The sequence below is a fragment of the Globicephala melas genome, chromosome 2, assembly GCF_963455315.2.
Source record: "Globicephala melas chromosome 2, mGloMel1.2, whole genome shotgun sequence".
Taxonomy (NCBI): domain Eukaryota; kingdom Metazoa; phylum Chordata; class Mammalia; order Artiodactyla; family Delphinidae; genus Globicephala; species Globicephala melas.
In genome coordinates this window covers 164,261,074-164,281,068 of record NC_083315.2, presented here as the reverse complement: position 1 = coordinate 164,281,068, position 19,995 = coordinate 164,261,074, and the positions used below count along the sequence as shown (strand labels likewise).

Sequence of the window (19,995 nt, the reverse complement as noted above, 5' to 3'; positions counted from 1 at the left end):
CTTTTCTTTACTTTTCCTCAGCAATTCCTTGATCCTTTTGTTTAAAAGCTTGTTTTAAACTGAATTAGCTGTAAGAAGAAGGCGAATTTGATAATTTACCGGTGATTGGAAGGTGATGTCTCTTTAGAATGTTTTAATTGGTTTAAGTTTTGGATTGGGAACTTGATCACGTTTGAGGAAAATGGGCTAGGGAAACACTCCGGTCTCAGCCTGGGATTTCCCCAGGTCCGGGAAGGAGGAGGTGGGAGGGAGAGAGACCACAAGAAGGCGGGGAAACGGGAACAGGGGTTGACTCATTCCTCCCCTCAAAGCTTTCCTTCCCGTCTTTGTTCCTACAAGGACAAGGCATGATGGCTTTTCAGAACCTCTCCATGAAGCAAAGGGGAACGTGTAAGAATACGGAAACCTTCTTTAGTCATTACAAATTGGAAAAATGGCTGAAAGACCGCAGGCTGCTGCTTCTGAGGCCCCAGAAAGCACTGACAGACATGGGGTGATTAGATAGTTATTACGTGTGTGACTTCTGAACGCAATGCCGCATTTTACAAGGGGCAGCATTTCTCAGGGTAACTGCCTCTTAATCCTCTTAAATTGACCCTGGCGTTTGTCTCCCTCCTCATCTTGTTCAATTTGCATTTCTTATATGGATTCAGACTACTGAGCATTTTCTTAACTTTTCCCTGCGTTTACTCCTTAGTACTTGTCTGGATTCATAGAACATCTGTTCTAGCAATTCTCAAACTCTCACTTTTAAAATGCTGACCCCTCATTATGAACTATTTAGCAGCAGGATTGGGGTTCTTTCTTAGGTGATATTTAAATCTTAAAAATAGACCCTAGATTTTTCTTCTGCTTCAGATGCTTCTTAATAGCCAAAGTGCCGGTATATTGAAGAATCTAATTCTTGTTCCCTCCCCCAATCAACTTTGACACATGGATGAAGCCCTGTGTCTCTCTGGGTGCGATTCCAGTGTGGCCTCACCCCTTGAAGGCAGAGAAGCTCACAGTGCTGGCCACTTCTCCCTTATTTCCTAAACCACTCAGCCTCTGTCACTCTTTTAACATGTTTCCCCATCTGTACAAGGAGAATCATGGAGGCAAAATGCAGATCTAGTTAAATGAAGTTATTAGTTAAAGGGAAGATTCCCATGTGACAGGTTACTGAGACACAAGTTTCATTTCACACAAATACACACATTTTTTTAAACTGTTTCATTGAGATATAATTCACATACTATATAATTCATTCATTTAAAGTGTACAATTCACATTAATATAGCTTTTAATATAGTCACATAGCCCATCACTACAGTCAAATTTAGAATACTTTCACTGCCCCCAAAATAAACCTAGCACCCCTTAGCTGTCACCTGCCATCCCCAAACACTTGTATTTTCACATGAATTTTAGGATCATTTTGTCTATTTCTGCAAAAAAAAAAAAAAAAGCAACTGGAATTTTGTAGGAATTGTATTTAATCTGTAGCTCAATTGGAGGAGTATTGCCATCTTGACAATATTAAGTCTTCTGATCCATGAACATGGGATATCTTTCCATTTATTTAGGTTTTCTTTAACTTTTTTCAGCAACAATTTGTAGTTTTCAGGGTATAAGGTTTGCACTTTTTTTTTTTTTTCGCGGTACACGGGTCTCTCACTGTTGTGGCCTCTCCCATTGCGGAGCACAGGCTCCAGACACGCAGGCTCAGCGGCCATGGCTCATGGGCCCAGCCGTTCCGCGGCATGTGGGATCTTCCCGGACCGGGGCACGAACTCGTGTCCCCTGCATCGGCAGGCAGACTCTCAACCACTGCGCCACCAGGGAAGCCCTGCACTTCTTTTGTTAAACTTATTCTTAAGGGTGTGTTGGTGTGTGTGCTATTCTTTTTGATACTATCACAAATGGAATTGTTATTATTAATTTCATTTTGGGGCTGTTCATTGCAAGTATATAGAAGTAAAATTGGTTTTCTATATTGATCTTGTATACTGAAGTCTTGCTGAGCTTGTTTATTAGTTCTAATAGTTTTTTTTAGATTCTTTAGGATTTTCTATATACAAGATCATGTCATCTGCAAATATAGTTTTACTTCTTCCTAACATAAATGCCTTTTATTTCATTTTCTTTCCTAATTGCCCTGGGTAGAACCTCCAGTACAATGTTGAATAGAAGTGGCAAGAGTGGACACCTTTGTTTTATTCCTGATCTTAGGAAGGGGAAAACATCCAGTCTTTCACTATTAAGTATGATGTTAGCTGTGGGTTTTCATAGATGCCCTTTATCAGGTTGAGGAAAGTCCCTTCTATTACTAGTTTGTTGAGTATATTTTTTTGTGAAAAGGTTTTGGATTTGTCAAATGCTTTTTCTGTATCTACTGAGATGATCATCTGGCTTTTGTCCTTTATTCTATTGATGTGATGTATTACATTAATTGATTTTCAGATATGAAGCCAACCTTGCATTCCTAGGTGAATCCCACTAGGTATATAATCCTTATTTATTACTGTGTTTGATTTACTAGTATTTTGTTGAGGATTTTTGCATCAATAGTCATAAAATAATTGATCTATAGTTTTCTTTTCTCATGATGTCTTTGTCTAATTTTAGTATGAGGATAATACTAGCCTCGTAGAATGAGTGGGAAATATTCCTTCCTCTTCTATTTTTGGAAAGAGTTTATGGAGAATTATTATTAATTCTTCTTTAAATGTTTGGTAGAATTCACCAGTGAAGCCATCTGCTCGTGGACTTTTCTTTGTGGGAATGTTTTTGATTACTAATCCGCTCCCTTTACTTGTTACAGAGCTATTAAGATTTTCTATTTCTTCAGTTTTGGTAGTTTGTGTCTTTCTAGAAATTTGTCCATTTCATCTAAGTTAACTAATTTGCTGAGTACAGTTGTTCATAGTATTCACGTACACACACACACACACACACACACACACACACACACACACATATAATTTCTATAAGATTTGTAGTCATGTACCCTCTTCCATTTCTCATTTCTCCTTTTAGTAATTTGAGTCTTCTCTTTCTTTTCTGGGTCAGTCTACCTAAAAAGTTTGTCAAGTCTTATTGATCTTTTTGAAGAATTAACTTTCAGTTTTGTTGATTTTTCTCTATTGTGTTTCTATTTCTCTAGTTAGTTAATCTCTGTGCTAATCTTTCTTCCTTCAGTTATCGCCATCAGCTTTTAGCTTTCTAGTTTTGCATGTTCATACCCTTACTTCTGATTTATTAGTAAAGAGAGAAAAATCTGCTTGGGGCTTCCTTATTAACAAGACAGGACTCTCCAATCAAGCAATTTTGTGGCAAAAAGATGTTATCACCAGTTCAGTTATGTGAGTTGGGAGGTAAAAAGGGGGAATCCATAGATGATGTTTAAATCTCATTTTGGCCAGTGGTCCCTCCTCTCTCCCCTCTTATGAGGAACATGAGCACAAAGCAAACTTGATGTGCCATAGATCCTTCCAGCTCCAGCAAACCACACGGACCATTCAGGACCATTGGTCATGATGGACCATTACTGAAAAATAACCTCTGCCAGAAAACTCCCCTCCCTGTCACTGCAACCTGGATGTGAAGTGGGTACAGGATGCTCATCCTCTCTCCGTCTTAAATGTTGAAAGGGAATCAAATGCTGATAATCCAAGATAAAAAAAAGAGAGGAAGAATCACATGCCATAGGCCTCCTTACTTCCTTTCTTCTAGAGCTTTCTATGAAGAATTTTATTGACTTTTGTTTACTTATTTTTTAAGTAAGCTTTTTACTGGCACATAATATACATTGCGAAAAATACACGAACCAAAAGTAGAAAACTTGATGAATTTTCACTAAGTGAACACATGCAAGTAATTTAGCATCCTGGTCAAGAACTAGACATGGCCAGAACCCTAGAAGGACTCTCTGTACCCTCCCCCAGTTACTGCTCCCTGCCCAAGGGTAACCCTATCCTGACTTCTATCACTGTAATTAGCCTGGCCCATTTTTGAAATTTACATGAATGGAATCATATATTAAGTACTTTTACATTTAACTTCTTTTGTCTAACATTATATTGGAGAGATTCATCCATATTTTTGCATGTAGTAGTAGTTTGTTTTTGAATAATATTCCATTTTATTAATATACTCCCATATGTTGATCCATTCTACTCTTGATGGACATTTGCGTTGTTTCTCATTTGGAGCTAATAGGAATAGTGCTGCTATGAATATTCTTATATACGTTTCTTAGTCCACATATGTGTGCATGTCACTCAAGTATGTTTTTACTTCCATTGTATTCCTCCTTGTAAAAAGCATTTGAGGTGGCTTAGATAATTAAATGCATATTAGACTAGATAATTAGCATTAAGTAAAGGAGGAAGCTAGAAACCACTATGATGCCAGGAAGCGGATGATGATTTATTGAAAACTAGGAGTGCCACACATTGTGCTAAACTCCTCGGTAGGCCTAAGAGGAGAAAGTAATGATCATGGCGTGCTAAATACAGGTCTGAACCTCCTGGTAGCCAGTGCAGAGGCTTTTGGTAAGGACGAGGATGCTGTTCAAAGTTTAAAGATAGGGGACATTGAAGGGTCCTAACAACTACCTGATGGCAGAACTGAAGCTGTGAACGGCCATCCCTTCAATCAACTTCCTCCAGGTCTAAGGCCCCAGGCTTCTGGCTCCACAAGGCTGAGGCCTGGGCACCCCAGGATCTCCCCTTGAGGCTCTTGGGCCCCAAGAGGATAATATCACAAAAGGAGGGCCCCAACAATTTTGACTGTCCACCCTGAGCTCCACACTTCCCTGGGCAGGGAAGAGGGAAAGAATGACCAGAAATAGATCTAGAGAATTCATAATTATGGAGAAGGGGGCATTCCAGTGGGTAGCTTTTTAGGCATGTCTCTTAAAACTATCCTTTCCCCCTCCCCCGCCCCCCACTTCTTCCTGCCAGCCCTGAGAACTTTGCAGCACCCCTGAGTACCCATCTTTCCTGCCTTGAAAAGAAGGGTAGAGGAAGTAGAATTAGAATCAGTTAATGTGCTACTTGTTAGCAGCTCTAGTAAAAATAACACAACCTCACATTTAAGTAGACTAGATGGCTCAAGTGGAATTTGGGGATTATCTCTGGACTGAATTTGCTGGTGTTAAGTTATGATTAGAATGGGCTCCCTCTCTTTTCAATTAGTCTGGACAATGCAGAACTGGGTAGCTGTGAAAAAAATGATTAATGGTTCTGCTTTATTTGTAAGGTCCCAACTGCATGTAAGCACGAGCCAGGATATCAGGAAATGATTGCTGGATGGGGATACACACAGACACACACACAGACACACACACACGAGCGTTCTTAATTCAAAGCCTGTTGGCTCTATTTCTGAATTTAAGGGGAAAGAAATGTTCCATCTTCCAAAAACCCAAATCACCTCAAGTTACCTCTTTAAGGAGGTCACTGCACATTCCAGAATCCTGCTTCTCACTCACAGCCCAGCCCTTTTATAAATTTTAGCCCTGCAGGAGCAATAGGAACCATCCCACAGGTGGTTTCCTTACCTCCAGGGATGACTGAATTGTAAAAAGAGTATCAGTCACTGGACTTTTCTGTCTTACTCCTCATGGCCCATTGACACAATACAAAAGTTGCCAGCACTTCAAAGAGAACAAATATTTGCAATCATTTGGAAAACATTTTTTTGGCCATTTTGGGGGGGAAATCATCCCTTCTCTTAAGTTAAATGATTGTAATATTACCCCTGGGAAGATGTAAATTTAGTCTTTATTTAGTCATCTCCAAAACATCCCCAAGTTTTTTTAACCAAGTTCATTTTTACTGCACTCTTCTACCATTCCACGAAAAAGAGTTGATGGGACTTCCCTGGCAGTCCAGTGGTTAAAACTCTGCGCTTCCACCGCAGGGGGTGCGGGCTTGATCCCTGGTGGGGGAACTAAGATCCCACATGCCCGCCTGGCATGGCCGAAAAACAAACAAACAAAAAAGCAAGAACCGAGAAAAAAAAAAACAGAATTGAGTTTGGCCCAACCAGTGATAAGACTTACAGTTCTATTCAAAGGATGCTAGAACTTTAGAATGGGGGAAAATGCTGGAGGGTTTTTTTTTTCCGGCTGTGCCCCGCGGCTTGTGGGATCGTAGTTCCCTAACCAGGGATTGAACCCCCAGCCCCCGGACGATGAGAGCGCAGAGTCCTAACCACTGGACCACCAGAGAATTCCCTGGAGGTCTTTTAAAACGCTCAGAGCACAAAAAATAGGATATAGGGAATGGAGACCAGAGTTATGTTTGGTTTTCGTTGTTCTTTAATCCTGAGCAACACTGAGCTTAAAAGCTTTTTATTTTAATCCAAGATGGTAGCCAAATCCCATAAAGTTGATGAATAAGACAGCTCCTGCGTGCCACCCCGTAGTACACGTGTGTTTGAGTAAGATAGCTCACTAAGTTCTTACTGTATTCTAGAAATCATTCAAACTCTAAAATTGCTTCCTATCTCCTGTATCATCTAAATGACAATATACAATACGCCAGCTAGCAAGTAAGAGGTAAGAAGAGTACCATGTAGTGAAATGTCTTCAGTTTATACCTCGTAATGGGTTTAGGAGGAAGCTTGTGTTCTTTAGATAACGTCAGTTTGTAGTGATCAAACTTTCCACCTCTGTAATAGGCACAAACGTTCTTTGGGCTTTTAACTTGGTTTCTCCAGCGTTACCCGGCTGCCTGCTATTAAAATGCGTAGTTAAAGTGTATACATTCCATAGATTACCATAGAAATAAACAGATTAATCCAGGGGCCCAGATTATACAGTATTTTTCGTGGGTTCTACACTATATAAAAATCTAGAAGCTGTTAGCCGTTCAGTTCTGCTTAGTCATGTATTTTGTGTTATTTTGAAATTGCCATATATCAATGTCAATTTTCTTTATACAGCATTTTTTGTCCTCAAGAAAATACTGAAGAAGCCCTGTTGTTATTGCTGATTAGTGAGTCAATGGTGAGTAGAATGTGTTTTTACGTTTTTCTTTCCCCTATTCCTATGGTCCCTGTTTTAATATGGTGACTCCATCAGGATGGTGATTCTTTCTCTTTGGAGATGAGTACTTTCCAAAGGGGATACCTGGTGGGAAAAAAGTATAGTGGTTTAAAAAAAAGGGACGTTTCTAATTCTTGGACTGGCCAGATATGTCCCTGGGTCAGCCTGGAGCATGGAGCTTCTCTTCCCTTAGTTCATTCATTTATCCACCAAGTACTGATTGAACACTAACACAGTTGTATATGGGTAACTATAGCTAAAATGACCACCAGAGGAACCTTGAAAGGGGAAAGAAGCCCCCAAAAGGTAACCTTTATGAGCCTTCTCCATTTGCCTTGGTGGGAGGGAGAATTTGGGGGTGAAACACTTGTATACTTGAACCTCTGGTTTCCATAGCAGCAGCCTGATGAAACTGCCTCGTCCTCCTGCCCAGGTCCTCTCCCCAAGCCCCCACCTGTTTCCCAGGCACTGCAGAGCCCAGGCCCAGAGAGCCCACTCCTGTTACCTGGCTCTGCTGTTGTGAGGGAGTTTTTGCCAGACCATCAAATTCCTTTGAAATGTTTTCTTAGTGTTTGGCCAGGATATCAAATATAGGTCTACGATTTCATCGCTCATCCTTTACTGGGTTTCTACTCTGCATATCGCTAGACATGACAGCCCGGCTTGAAACATTCTGGAGTAATCTGTGTTATAGTAGTTAATACCTTGGCAAGTAAATGGTGTCTGCTGAGCACCTGAGCAGAACAGCAAGCCCCTGGAACTTGGAGGGACCTAGAGGTCCTCACATCCACCTAGTTATTTAGACGAGGGACCGGAGGCCTAGAGCAGGCAGAATGGAGGCATCATGCAGTGGTCTGCTGCTCCTTGTAGCAGAGCATCCTGCCTTCTTCCATAACTCCCACCCCACCAGGCAGGCAGGAGGAGAAAAGAGGAAAAGGCGTCGTAACTAAAGCAAGAGAAGGTGTTCCCTTCTTCCCCAAGCAGACAGTTTAAATGGAGGCGTGAAATACACTCAGGGAGAAAGACTTAGAAACGGAGCACAAGAGGAATGTCTGCGTGCTGAGTGAAAGAGGGGCAAAAGAGGCTGGGATTAGGCAGGCAGCGTAGCTTTCTTGCCTTAAGTTAAAGCTTTGGGTTCTCTTGTTCTGTGAAATGGCCCCGAGATGTTTATAAGAGCGAGACTGCTTGAGTCACCGCTTCTTTTTATTTGGAAGCTCTTTGACATCATTGGCCCTACTTCCTCTGAAGGAAACAGGTTGCCCCTGTGGCTTATCTTTCCTTGACTGTCAGCTGGTGACTTAGGACGGTGTCATTTACATCCTCTACTCTACCTTGGCACAGATGTGGAGGCACATATGTGCACAGGCTGGCGCCCAGTGGCCTCCAGTAACTGGTGTTCAGATGGGCAGGTCTCACCGTCATCAGTTCTGTGGGGGGGGAGGGGGGCTGCCCACACAGGCCTCATCGCTGGACTCTTCACAACCTGGCACTTAGCTTCCTTTGGGCAGACTTGGTTAGTAACGGTGTAAAAATTCTGAAAGCGTGGTGAGCATACGCTTTCGATTTCTTGGACAATTCTGATTGAAAGGATTGAGTTCTATTGTCAGATCATGTGTTCCAGATTGGAATTTGGGAAACATGGCCACATCTCTAGAATGCTTGCTCTAAGTGTTGTTGTCTTGGGAGTGATGTCCCCAACTCTCCTGCTCCCTCCTTGAAGTGGTAGAAACTAGTAATACTCAAAGTTCGGATCCCCTGGAGACAGTCAAATCTGACTCTGTCGTATTTAATTTCCAGGAAGTCTCTTCAGAGGATGGTGAAATCCAATGACAGTAAATATGAAGGGCTAGGTTGCCAACCAAAATGATTATGTTCTCCCTGTAAATCGTTCCATAGTTACGTAGGTAGAAGTCTAAATTAAGTTGCCTTTGGAAGTCTTTTTTCACGTCCCTTGACTCCTTGATTTTTTTCAGTTTTTAGACCGAAAATAGATGTGCTCAATTTCAGAACCAAAATGAGAATTGCCGGGCTTTTTTGGTGTCTGAGAAAATTGTATTCTTTACTGGTCCTAATTTTAACTTAGAAGCATAAATTTGTCCATAGTCCCTCCACCTACAAGAACTCATTTGGAATTGGACTGCATTCTTACCTCAAGTCAAATTAGTTTCCCCAGGAGAAAGGGGTTATCAGAGCCATATTAGTACAACTACCACTGAGACAATGTTCTGGGACATTTATTATTTGTGGACCTGTTTGAGGCTCTATATTGTACCTTTTTAATCAAAAAGCACTGAGAGACTTTTTCTTTTAAAAAGAAAAAAAAAAGACGCATTTGGGCATAACCTGAAAATCTCTCTTAAATGGTGTTTTGTCTTACTCCCTTCTCTCCCAGGCATTGATCTCAATATGGAACATTTAGAGGAAATAAATAAAATGAGACCACTTACAACAGGCCGTATTTTCCCCAGAGCTTCTTTTTTTGGGTCGAAAGGCACTCCTAACAAGAAAAACTTAGAATGAAATCTTCAAAAGCAGGCTTGTTTCCATAAGAGATGACTCACTTTGTAGGAAGTGGCCTGTCTTATATATTCTTATTTGTCTTTGACATTTAAGAGTAAGGAGTTTTAAAACAAGTAAGTACTGACAGGAGGCTACAAGTCAGTGCCTTGGACTCACACGAAAGAAAGCATTCACCTCGTTAGTGAGCAGGAGATTGTGTGCGTGGCCTTTCCAAGTGTCAGGCAGGAAGGTAGACGTCAGCCCGCCTGGACCGGTGACCCTCGTCCTGCACGTGCCACTTCCGTGGGGAGAACGGAGGGGCCCTTTCTGTGCTCCTAGGGATGGACTTCTGTTCCTTAGCAAGGAAAAGAAGACAGGAAAAATCTAACTTTATTGATACTGAACTCCCTATTAGGGCGAAAAGGAAAATGAGCTATGTTGAGAGTCTCCAGTACCTGTGATATGTCTGGAGGAATTGGGGGAGAAATTTCAAAAGTAATGAAAATAAGTCACTGTGAAGAGCGGTTGATTTCTAGATAGATGAGATAAATAAGCTTGAACGCACCTGCTGTGTTTCTGTGCTAAGCAGTGGGGAAGTGAAATAGGCATGCCCTGGTGTTCTCCTGGGTCCTCTGTGCTAACGTCTTTTAAAACAAAAATCCGTTCGCTTCTTGCTGTCTCTTGTACATCTGTTTTGTGCTTCCCTAAACAAAGTTGAATTAGTTTCTGTAGTCTGTTCCAGTGAAGATGTCATATAGGGATTTGAACGTGACTTGGGTGAGAGAGGAAAAGTACGCTATATCTCTGTTGGACTGATGGAACGTGATGACACCAGTTGGTGATGGGAAGTGTGGGGCTGGGAATTTTCTCCCGCTCTGTAATGTACAGCAGAAGCAGGATCTACAAGTGAGGCGCAGCAGGGCTTCACTTGGTGGTTGATTCTGCTGCCCCAGAGCGCAGCTGTGTCTGCAGCATGGCTGTCTGTGAACCCAGGAGGAACCACCCTGCTTTTCATCGACTCCTAAAGCTTCCTCCAGACACCTGCTGACAGGGACAAGTGCCCGCCAGGCCTTCAGTGTTTGGATAATACCATGTTACCATGTGCTGTGGTGCTCTGGGGATTTTGAATAAATGACCCCTGTCTCATTTGTGTCCTTGTCTCCAGACCCGCGGCAAGCTCCCAGGGGCAGGAGAGCCTGGATGGCTTCTCTGCGCACGGTGACAGCTGTGTGCACGGGCTAGCTCACCGTCTGCTTCTCTCTTCTGTGTTCTTTCCAGGCCAACCGGGACGCTGTGCTGAGCAGGATACCTGAGCACAAGAGCGACCGCCTCATCAGTTTACAGAGTGCATCTGTGGTCTATGATTTACTGACCATCGCTCTTGGAAGAAGAGGCCAGTATGAGATGCTGTCAGAGGTACAGCCCTTGAGTCTGGTTGACTTCCAGCAGTGGGTAGTGCTGGCAGTACCAGCACTGTGAAGAGCTGTGGGACCTGGTCTTGTCCCCACCCCCCGTCGCTGGCAGCCATGTGGCCTTGGGCCCATCACTTAACTTTGGTTTCCATCTCTGCAAAATGCGAATTGGGCTAAACGATTAGGTGGGGGAATTCATTGGTGGTCATCTACCAAGGGTCCATAAACCCACTGGGGCGAGTTCCCGTATGAGAGAAGGCAAGCGTTTCTCAAGCAGTTTCTCTTTCAGTGTAATTTGCACCATAACCCCAATCTCCCATCTGTGACATTAATTTCCTTGTAAAACAGGTCTCATTTTATATAAAGTATCAATGCATAGCCGCTGGTGAGCTGGCATCTTCCGGCACAGTGTGCGTTGGGTGAGCTGGTGCAGGCTTCGCGGGAAGCAAACGCTGTCGCCACGTAGAGTCTTCTACTCGCTCAGGAGAGACCCCAGTTGCTCACAGATCTTGTACCAGGCATTACCGTCTCATCCCCTCAGCTGCTAAGAAACACTTAGGATGGGAGCCTGACGGGTTTTCCAGTTTCAGAAGAAGCTGGTTAATCCGAGGCTGCAGTTATGCGTTGTTGAGTCCCTGCCCAGAATACCAGATCCACCCTGGTAGGGGCTAAATCAGTAACAAGATCATTTTATCTTCTCTTTAGTGAAGTAAAAAGAAAGAAGGGAAGAAAGACAACTCCTTTTGTTAAAACGAACTTTTCCGTGTTATTTATCTTTCTTTTTCTAAATTTACACACATTGCAACAGCCTCCGGGCACGAGGACAGGGAATGAAATACAGTAACAGATTGGCTGAAATCAGATAAGCACCCAGCTCACCCTGTAGCCTGCCTGCCGGTGCATCGCCGCATTAGGCAGGAGCCTTGGAGAACAGATGAACCTGCGTGGCTTGGATCTTTTTTTAGTCTTTGGTTTGGTGACTATACAGGGCAATGGTTACTCAGTCTTCAAAAAAAAAAACAAAAAGCCCTCGCCATCTGGCTTAGATAAGGCAATGAGCCCAGATGTTCCTGTCATACACGGTATACCCCCTGGGACACTGCCCAGGCTTGGGATCAGCCCGGATTCTTTACCACCCCAGGGCTTTGGCTTCCTGGGACCCCCTCCTTCTGGCCAGCTTAGTTCCTGTCCGCCGCTTCCACCAAAGAGCCCATCTGTAGTGCCACCCAGCTCACAGCTGAGTTCTCTTAAGGTGAACTCCCCTCCACCCCCGACAAACCACTAAAAGTTTCTCAGAGGCCAGGGTTGAGCGTGGTTGGCACGTCTGCTTTCCTCCCATCATGTAGCAACAGAACCTGTCCCCAGCTTGAAATTCCCCTGTGTCCGCAGCAGGTGTGAGGAGCCTGAGGCTGACAGGCTGGACGGCCCCTGCCCACAGGCTTCTCGTCGTGCCACAAGTGACTCCAGGGGCACGGCTGTCATCCTAGCGGCATTCCTCTGCGAGCCCGCAGCTCCCTGGCATGGGCCTCTGCCCGGCACGGAATCCTGGGACCTTGTCTTCAGCCAGATGACTTTCACCTTGACATCACATGTAGCTTCATCTCGTGGTGATGACCTGACGCCCAAGTCACTGGGTAGTCCGGTTGGTTGCCAGAGCCTTTGCAATTCAGAATATGCTCTAGTCACATTGTCAACAGTGGAAACAGCGTCAGGGATTGCCTTGCAAGTGCTGGAGCAGAACGGTGGAAGAAAGGGAAATTTATCACTGTGTATCCCTCGGAGCCTTTTGAATTTCGTGCCGTATCTGTGTTTTATCTATTAAACATATAAATCGATGGATCAAATATATATATAATAGAGGACATTCATTTCTTTAACACATATAAATGCAGCCCCTGGTTCTGTGCCAGGGGCTGTGATTCAGGCCGGGGATGCAGCCGTGGGCGAGGCGGGGTCCCTGTCCGTGAGCGGCTCCCAGCCCAGAGGAAGGCTGCCAAGCAGCAGGCAGTCGCCATCTGGGCTGGCCGCTGCCGGGGGGTCTCCACACAGGGTCTCATCCAGTAATGACGGATCTGAATCCTTGGCCTTAGCTTTTCTTGCTACTTCTACTTAGTTTTGCAGATGGAGCTTCCCCCAGTGCACATGTGGCGGCCACGGTGAAGCAGATCTGAGTAGAGCTGTTTTAGGAGGAAGGCGCAGGTGCACAGCGTCTTGAGGGCTGGCCCTGGTTTGGGAGAGCTCGCCTCCTGGAGGAGGGTCTCGGTCCGCCCTTGGCTGAGCGCCGACCTCTCTCCCTTGGTCTCAGGCCATGACTTAAAGTGTCCCGCTTCCCTCATTTGCTGGGGTTTCCTCCCTCCCTCCCTCCCTTCCTCCCTCCCTCCCTCCCTCCCTTCCTCCCTCCCTCCCTTCCTTCCTCCCTCCTTCCCTCCCTTCCTCCCTCCCTCCCTTCCCTCCTTCCCCCTTTTTTCCCCCCAATTTGTATTGTATGTTTCCTTCCTTCCTTCCTCCCCACCCTTCCTTTCTTTCTTCTCATCTGCTCTTCCATTTCCTGAGGACTTTAGGTTAAAAGGCTAACTGGATTTTTTTTAATTGCGATAAATTTACATGACATACACTCAACCACTTTAAAAGGTACAATTCAGTGGCATTTAGTACATTCATGCTGTTGTACAACCATCACCTCTAATTTCAAAACACTTTCATCACCCTGGGAGGACACCCCGGCCCCACTGAGCAGCTGCTCCCACTCCTCCCTGCCCCCAGGCCCTGGCAGCTACTAATCTGCTTTCTGACTCCCTAGATTTACCTAGTTTGAGTATTTCATGTAAATGCAATCATCCATCATGTGACCTTTTGTGTCTGGCTTCTTTCACCTGGTGTAATGCTTTCAGGGTCATCCACATGGTAGCACGTATCCGTCCTTCATTCCTTTTTATGGCTGAGTAGCATCCCATCGTATGGATAGACCACGATTTGTTTCTCCATTTATCAGTTGGTGGACATTTGGCCGTGGCGACAGTGCTGCTGCGGAGTAACTGGCTTTTAAACTTCCTACATTATTTCTCTGGGCCCCACGGATGTTGGGATTATCATTATCATTCACGTGGCGGTTGTTTATATCCTGTCTTCATCTGCTGCATCGTCACCACAGTGATCTTTCTCAAACACCCTTCTGTTGAGAAACATTTCATGGCTATCCCCCTTGCCCCTTCTTTTTCTCCCTCTTTTTATTTTGTTTTGCTTTCTTTTTCCTCCTGTAATGAAAACAACTTCATTGTCTTTCTGCCCCATGCTACAGCCCTTGAAGAATCAAACATTACATACAAACATGACAAAGAAAAAAGTCACTGAGAATCCCACTCTCCTGAAAGAGTTGACTACCCACTGACATTTTAGAGATCACTTTGTCCTGTATCTCTTTATGAACAAGTGCATGTACATCTATGTAAGTTTCAAGGAATGGGACAGTATCATAGACGTTTTATTGTGGATATTCCCCATCATTCTCCTCCCCTCCATTGACATCCCCACCCCAGCCCTGCCTCCTCAACCCCCAAACCCGGGTCAGACATCTCATGTGTCCTGAGCACAGGCCCTAGAGTCAGAGAGCTTCGGTTTGAGTTCTGGTTCTGCCGCTTACTAGTTGTGTGATCCCGGCAAATCATTAACCTCTTATGCCTCAGTCTTTCCTTCTGTAAAATAGGCATAATAATCACACCTATGTCAGATCATTCTGAGGGTTATTCGCTAATTCATGTAAAGCGCTCAGAACAGAGCCCTACACGTAGAGCTCATTAAACAGCAGCCGCGTGCTGCTGTGCTGTTTCTACCGCTGGGTGCCCAGGAGTTGCCAGGCATGGGGGAAGCAACTAAGTATACAAAAACAGTATCTTGTCTTCCAGAAACTTCCAGTCTATATAAGGAAATCAGAAAACAACACATGGAAAGGTAACCAGTTAGAGAAGACTAGATAGTGCAAGGCACGTTAATTGCAGGTGAAGGGACTAGGCCAGGTGCAGCAGAGCTGGCAGGCTGGGGGTGCCAGGGAGAATGACAAACAGCTGATGTATGAATTGGCTCTTCGGGGCCTGACAGGAATTAAGTCTAAGAGCAGAGGGACACCCTCATTATCAAGGTCACGGAGGTGCAGGGACATGAGGCCTTGCTCTCATGGAGGGAGAAGAGGCGAGGACTGGGTGAAAGCAAGGAGCCAGGTTGCCAGGCCCTGACGTGTCTGGCACACCACCCTTCAGCTGCTCTGTGAGCAGATTATCTTTGCCTCTGTGCCGCTGCACGAACCTTCCTTTCTTCTGGGTAGAATCTTTCATGAACAGAAGAGTTCACCTCCACCAGGCTGCTGTGAGAGGAGAGGGCTTGCCTCCTTCCCACCCTGTCCTCATCATACCTTCCTCCCTTCTCTTGTCCCCAAACAGCGTCAACACTTCTGCATCAGGACGTGGCTAGCGCGGGTCCAGGCACTCCCGCACCAGCAGGGACAGGGTGGGGGGCCCCCAGTCCATCTTCTCATACTCACGACACCTTTGTGTGTGTCGTAAGCATTGTGCAGACTCCGCCCTTTAAGAATGGTGCTTATGTGGGGAGCAGAGCCACTTTGCAGAAAGACTCTCCTCTGTGTCTCCGTGGTTCAAGATGGAAGGCTCCCCTCGCATCTCAAGATGGGCTGCTTTCTTGTGTGCCCACACAGTGCCTTTCTTTCTCTCGGGGCGCTGTTCAGCCGGATCCTGGGCAAGGAGCGCTGTGTGCAAAGGGAATTCAAACCAAAGGAGCATCATATCCTCATCCTAACGGGTTTAAATATAAGTGCAATGGTTACCGTATCTCCAGTGCTAGGAGTTTTCATGTTTTTAAAGACTGATGTGAAGCCCTGCTGAAAGGTTTGTGTAGGAAGGAACACTTCTTTTTCTCCCCCATTTTAAACAGTAGCGCTAGTTGGCATGACAACCTGCGCTATTAAAAGTAAAGCAACAAGCGCCGCTTTCTCTGTTTTTTAGAATGAACGCAAGCTGCTAAGGAATTGTTTCTTGAATTTGACTATTAATGGCTCCATTTTGACAGAATGTTTTGGGGTCCTTTTTGAAGGGTGTGTGTATCCCCTCTACACAGACATGGCAGCTTTAAAGACAGAAATGGTTTTTTTATCTTTCCTGTTGAATTCGTATTCATTTGTTTATGGTAAATCTCAACAACTTTATAGTTCTGTGGGTAGGACTGTCTGGCTCGTGCTTGTACCAAAGGGGCATCTACACGTCCGTACCCCAAACACTTATTTAATCAGGGAGCCTTGTAGAAAACACTTGAACATCTAACTACATCTGCTTAACCGGCCTATCATTTGTTAGTTTACACTAACATTTGGTATTTCATGCAGCCCCACTCACTCTGCAGAAACCCAGCCTTGACCTACATGCCAGGGTCCCTAGAAGGCATCAGGGTGGCCTGATGCAAACGGAACCGCAGACTTCTGAGAAATCGAGGCAGAGCGTTTGGTTCGTGATAGGTGCACAGTAAACACTTGCTGAATAAACCCGTGCTTCAAAACCAATGTACATTCTCATCCTGCTTTCCTTTGGTTTGGGGGTAAACTGTCCCTGGATGTACAATGAGTGTATCTTCCCCAGGTAGGCCCAAAGGTTAAAGGTCCTTTACTTGGGAAATAGCAGAGGAAGAGGTGGGCCCTGCTTGGGGCAGAGCACTGACTGGTGCAGATCCCAGCTCTGGTCCAGCTTTGGGGGTCAGCCCAGTAGGGATCAACTACATCATTTTTGAACGACAGGCCTGCCCTGAAGAATCTCAGCCACTGATGTGGCCACAGGTGTCTATATTCCCACCATTATGCGTATGTTTTTTGAAATAAGCATCATTGTTCTCTTCTTATGGCCCTCAAGGGAAAAAATTTTTCAACTTAAAAAATGCCATATTAACCATTTTAAAATATATAATTCAGTGGCATCAATTGGATCCACAGTGTTGTGTAACCAGTATGTCTGTTTCCATACTTTTCCATCACCCCGAACAGAAGCTCTGTACCTATTAAGCAATACTCCCCATTCCCGCAACCCCCATAACCTGGTAACCTCTAAGCTACTTTTTGTGTCTGTGAATTTGCCTATTCTGGGTACATTATACAAATGGAATCATGCAGTACTAGTTTTTTGGTTCTGGCTGATTTCACTTAGCCTAGTGTTTCCAAGCTTCAGCTGTGTTGTAATAATATATCTGATAGCGTGTATCAGAACTCCATTCCTTTTCAGAGCTGAGTAATATTCCATCGTGTGTATATGCCACATGTTGTTTATTCATTCGTCTGTTGATGGACGTGTGGATTGTTTTCACCTTTTGGCTATTGTGAATAATGCAGTGATGGACACGTATCTGAGTTCCTGTTTTCAGTTCTTTTGGGTATATGTCCAAGAGTAAAATTGCCAGGTCACATGGTAATTCTATGTTTAACTTTCTGAAGAACTACCAAACTGTTTTTCACGGCAGCTGCACCATTTTATGTTCCAAGCAGCAAGGCACGAGTGTTCCAGTTTCTCCACATTCTCACCCACGCTTTTATTTTTTGTTTTTGTTTTTTTGCTGTTGTTGTTGTATTATAGCCATTCCAGTAGGCGTGAAATGGTATCTCATTGTGAGTTTGCCTGTTGACTAATGATGTTGAACATCTTTTCACGTGCATATTCATCATCTGCGTTATCTTGTTTGGACTAATGTCTGTTCAAGACCTTTGCCCATTTTTTAAAAAATTATTTTTTTATTTATCTATTTTTGGCTGCTTTGGGTCTTCGTTGCTGTGTGAGGGCTTTCTGTAGTTGCGTCGAGCGGGGGCTGCTCTTCGTTGCGGTGTGCAGGCTTCTCATTGCGGTGGCTTCTCGTGTTGCGGAGCACGGGCTCTAGGCGCCTGGGCTTCAGTAGTTGTGGCCCATGGGCTCTAGAGCGCAGGCTCAGTAGTTGTGGCGCCTGGGCTTAGTTGTTCCGCGGCACGTGGGATCTTCCCGGACCAGGGATCGAACCCATGTCCCCTGCGTTGGCAGGAGGATTCTTAACCACTGGACCACCAGGGAAGTCCCCTTTGCCCATTTTTATATTGGGCTGTTTGTCTTTTTGTTGTTGAGTTATAGGAGTTCTTTATTTAATGTGGATAAGAACCTTAACAGATACATGATTTGCAAATACTTTTTCCCATTCTGTAGGTTGTCTTTTCACTTTCTTGACAATGTCCTTTGATGCGCACAAGTTCTTAATTCTGATGAAGTCTAGTGTACTGATTTTTTTCTTTTGTTGCTCATGCTTTTGGTGTCATATCTAAGAATCCGTTGCCAAATCCAAGGTCATGAAGATTTGTCTGGGGCCCCCCTTACAGGACAACCAGAAGAATGGATCCTAACATTCGACCTATATTCAAGCGTTCGTTGAACACCTACTTTGTGTAAGACACACCTCTGGGGAGCACCCGGGACACCTTACCTCCCTCCCTACTTCTTGTGTGTGTCAAGGGGCCACCATGGTTGAAGTCCCTGGTGCCCAGAGCCAGGGGAGAAGGACTGAAAACAAAGACCAAAAGGTGAGGGCAGTTGGGGAGAGAGGAGGGAGAGGAATGAAATGCCCATTTCCTGAGTTTAGGGATTCATTTTGTAAGAATAACAAAGGGCTACATCAGCAAAAGAGCAGATGGAGCGGTATTTGAGTAGAAACCTGGCAACCCTTTACTCACTGTGCAAACTTGATCCAGTTGCTTCACATCCTCGAAGGGAGAGCGTGCCGGAGGGTGGCGTCCAGCGTTCACGCTCTGTAATAAAGTCTGTGACCTTTGAAAAACAACCCACTCTCTACTCCCCCCACCATGGCCAGAGGCAGCGGTGGCCTCTAATTTAAGCATCTGCTGAAGTAATAAAGATTTGACACTCCTCTGCTTGAAGCCATATCGCTGCTTTAGAGCAAAAAGAGAAACGGGAAGCGGGGGCACGGACGTGGGGTTTGCTCCGTTTTATTTCCAGTTTAAGGGGAGAAAACTTGAGCAAGCCTTGATGGGTGTTGTCTATGTTTTCTCAAAACTGGGTAGGAGGACTTTTATTTGTAGCTGAGAGTCCCATCAGCCTGACTTTTAGAAGCTTTTCCTGGCCCCAGACTCCTTGTAGAGTAGATCTCTCGAACTCCACTTTAATTTGTACTTTTATATGCAGTTAATTTAGAAATAAGGACTCTGACCTGAGCATCATGAGACCTGGCTTCTAATTCCAGGGCTGCCACTGTGTGACCCTGGGCTGGTCCTATCTCCTCTCTCTAGGTCTTAGTTTCCATGTCCTTAGTAAAGTAAGAATGGGACGAGATAATCTCGAAGGTCAACACGCTCTCTGATTATATCAATCTGTGGGTCTAAGATAATGGTCCAGAATGTCTAAATTGCTTAGATAGTTTTTCATTGCTTAGTTTTTCACCGCTAAAGTAAGGAAATGAAATATTATTCATATACCATGTTAAATTTTTAAAAATTGTTACACACCTGCCAGGAATTACATTTATTAATTGATTCATTAAGTATATACGATGTAGAAAAGAAAAGCTTCCTAATCAATCGAAGGATCTAGGTTATGAGAACTTGTAGGATATGGCCAACCTGTCCACAAAGGTGAATAATGGAGACAGTTCTCTATGTTATTTGTTCTATTTTAATAGTGATGAATTTTAGACATCCCCTCCAGGCTAAATTTGAGGGGTATCTGATTATTTTATTCCTGCCCCCTCCCCCATGGGTTTTGGAATCTCACCGTTGAATTCCAAATATAGACGTTGGCTTTTCCTTGCTTGTGGTATTGCACAGCTGTCACTGCCATGCACCCAGTTCGTGTAATTGGGCTTTGCATACTAGGAAGGTAATTGCTAAATCCTTTTCTTCTGCCAGAAGAACTTCTCATCCCTGGAGCCCCCTCAGAGACGGCTCGTTTATGAAAAGCCAAATTAGGAGACTGGAAGGGATGAGCTCTTGCTACCAAAAGGAAATAACATTTTTGGAAGTGACATTTTGAT

General features: G+C 44.4%; 1 protein-coding gene across 9 annotated transcripts in view; it reads left to right on the top strand.

Moving 5' to 3' along the window:
- The window catches only part of TTC7B (tetratricopeptide repeat domain 7B), a 238,212-nt gene that overhangs the window by 111,850 nt on the left and 106,367 nt on the right, over nt 1-19,995 (top strand). For all 9 annotated transcript variants that reach the window (XM_060295192.2, XM_060295185.2, XM_060295188.2 and 6 more), the window contains 2 exons: nt 6,934-6,997; nt 10,814-10,951. In XM_060295192.2, the coding sequence (XP_060151175.1) occupies nt 6,934-6,997; nt 10,814-10,951 (202 nt within the window). The remainder of the gene's footprint in view (nt 1-6,933; nt 6,998-10,813; nt 10,952-19,995) is intronic.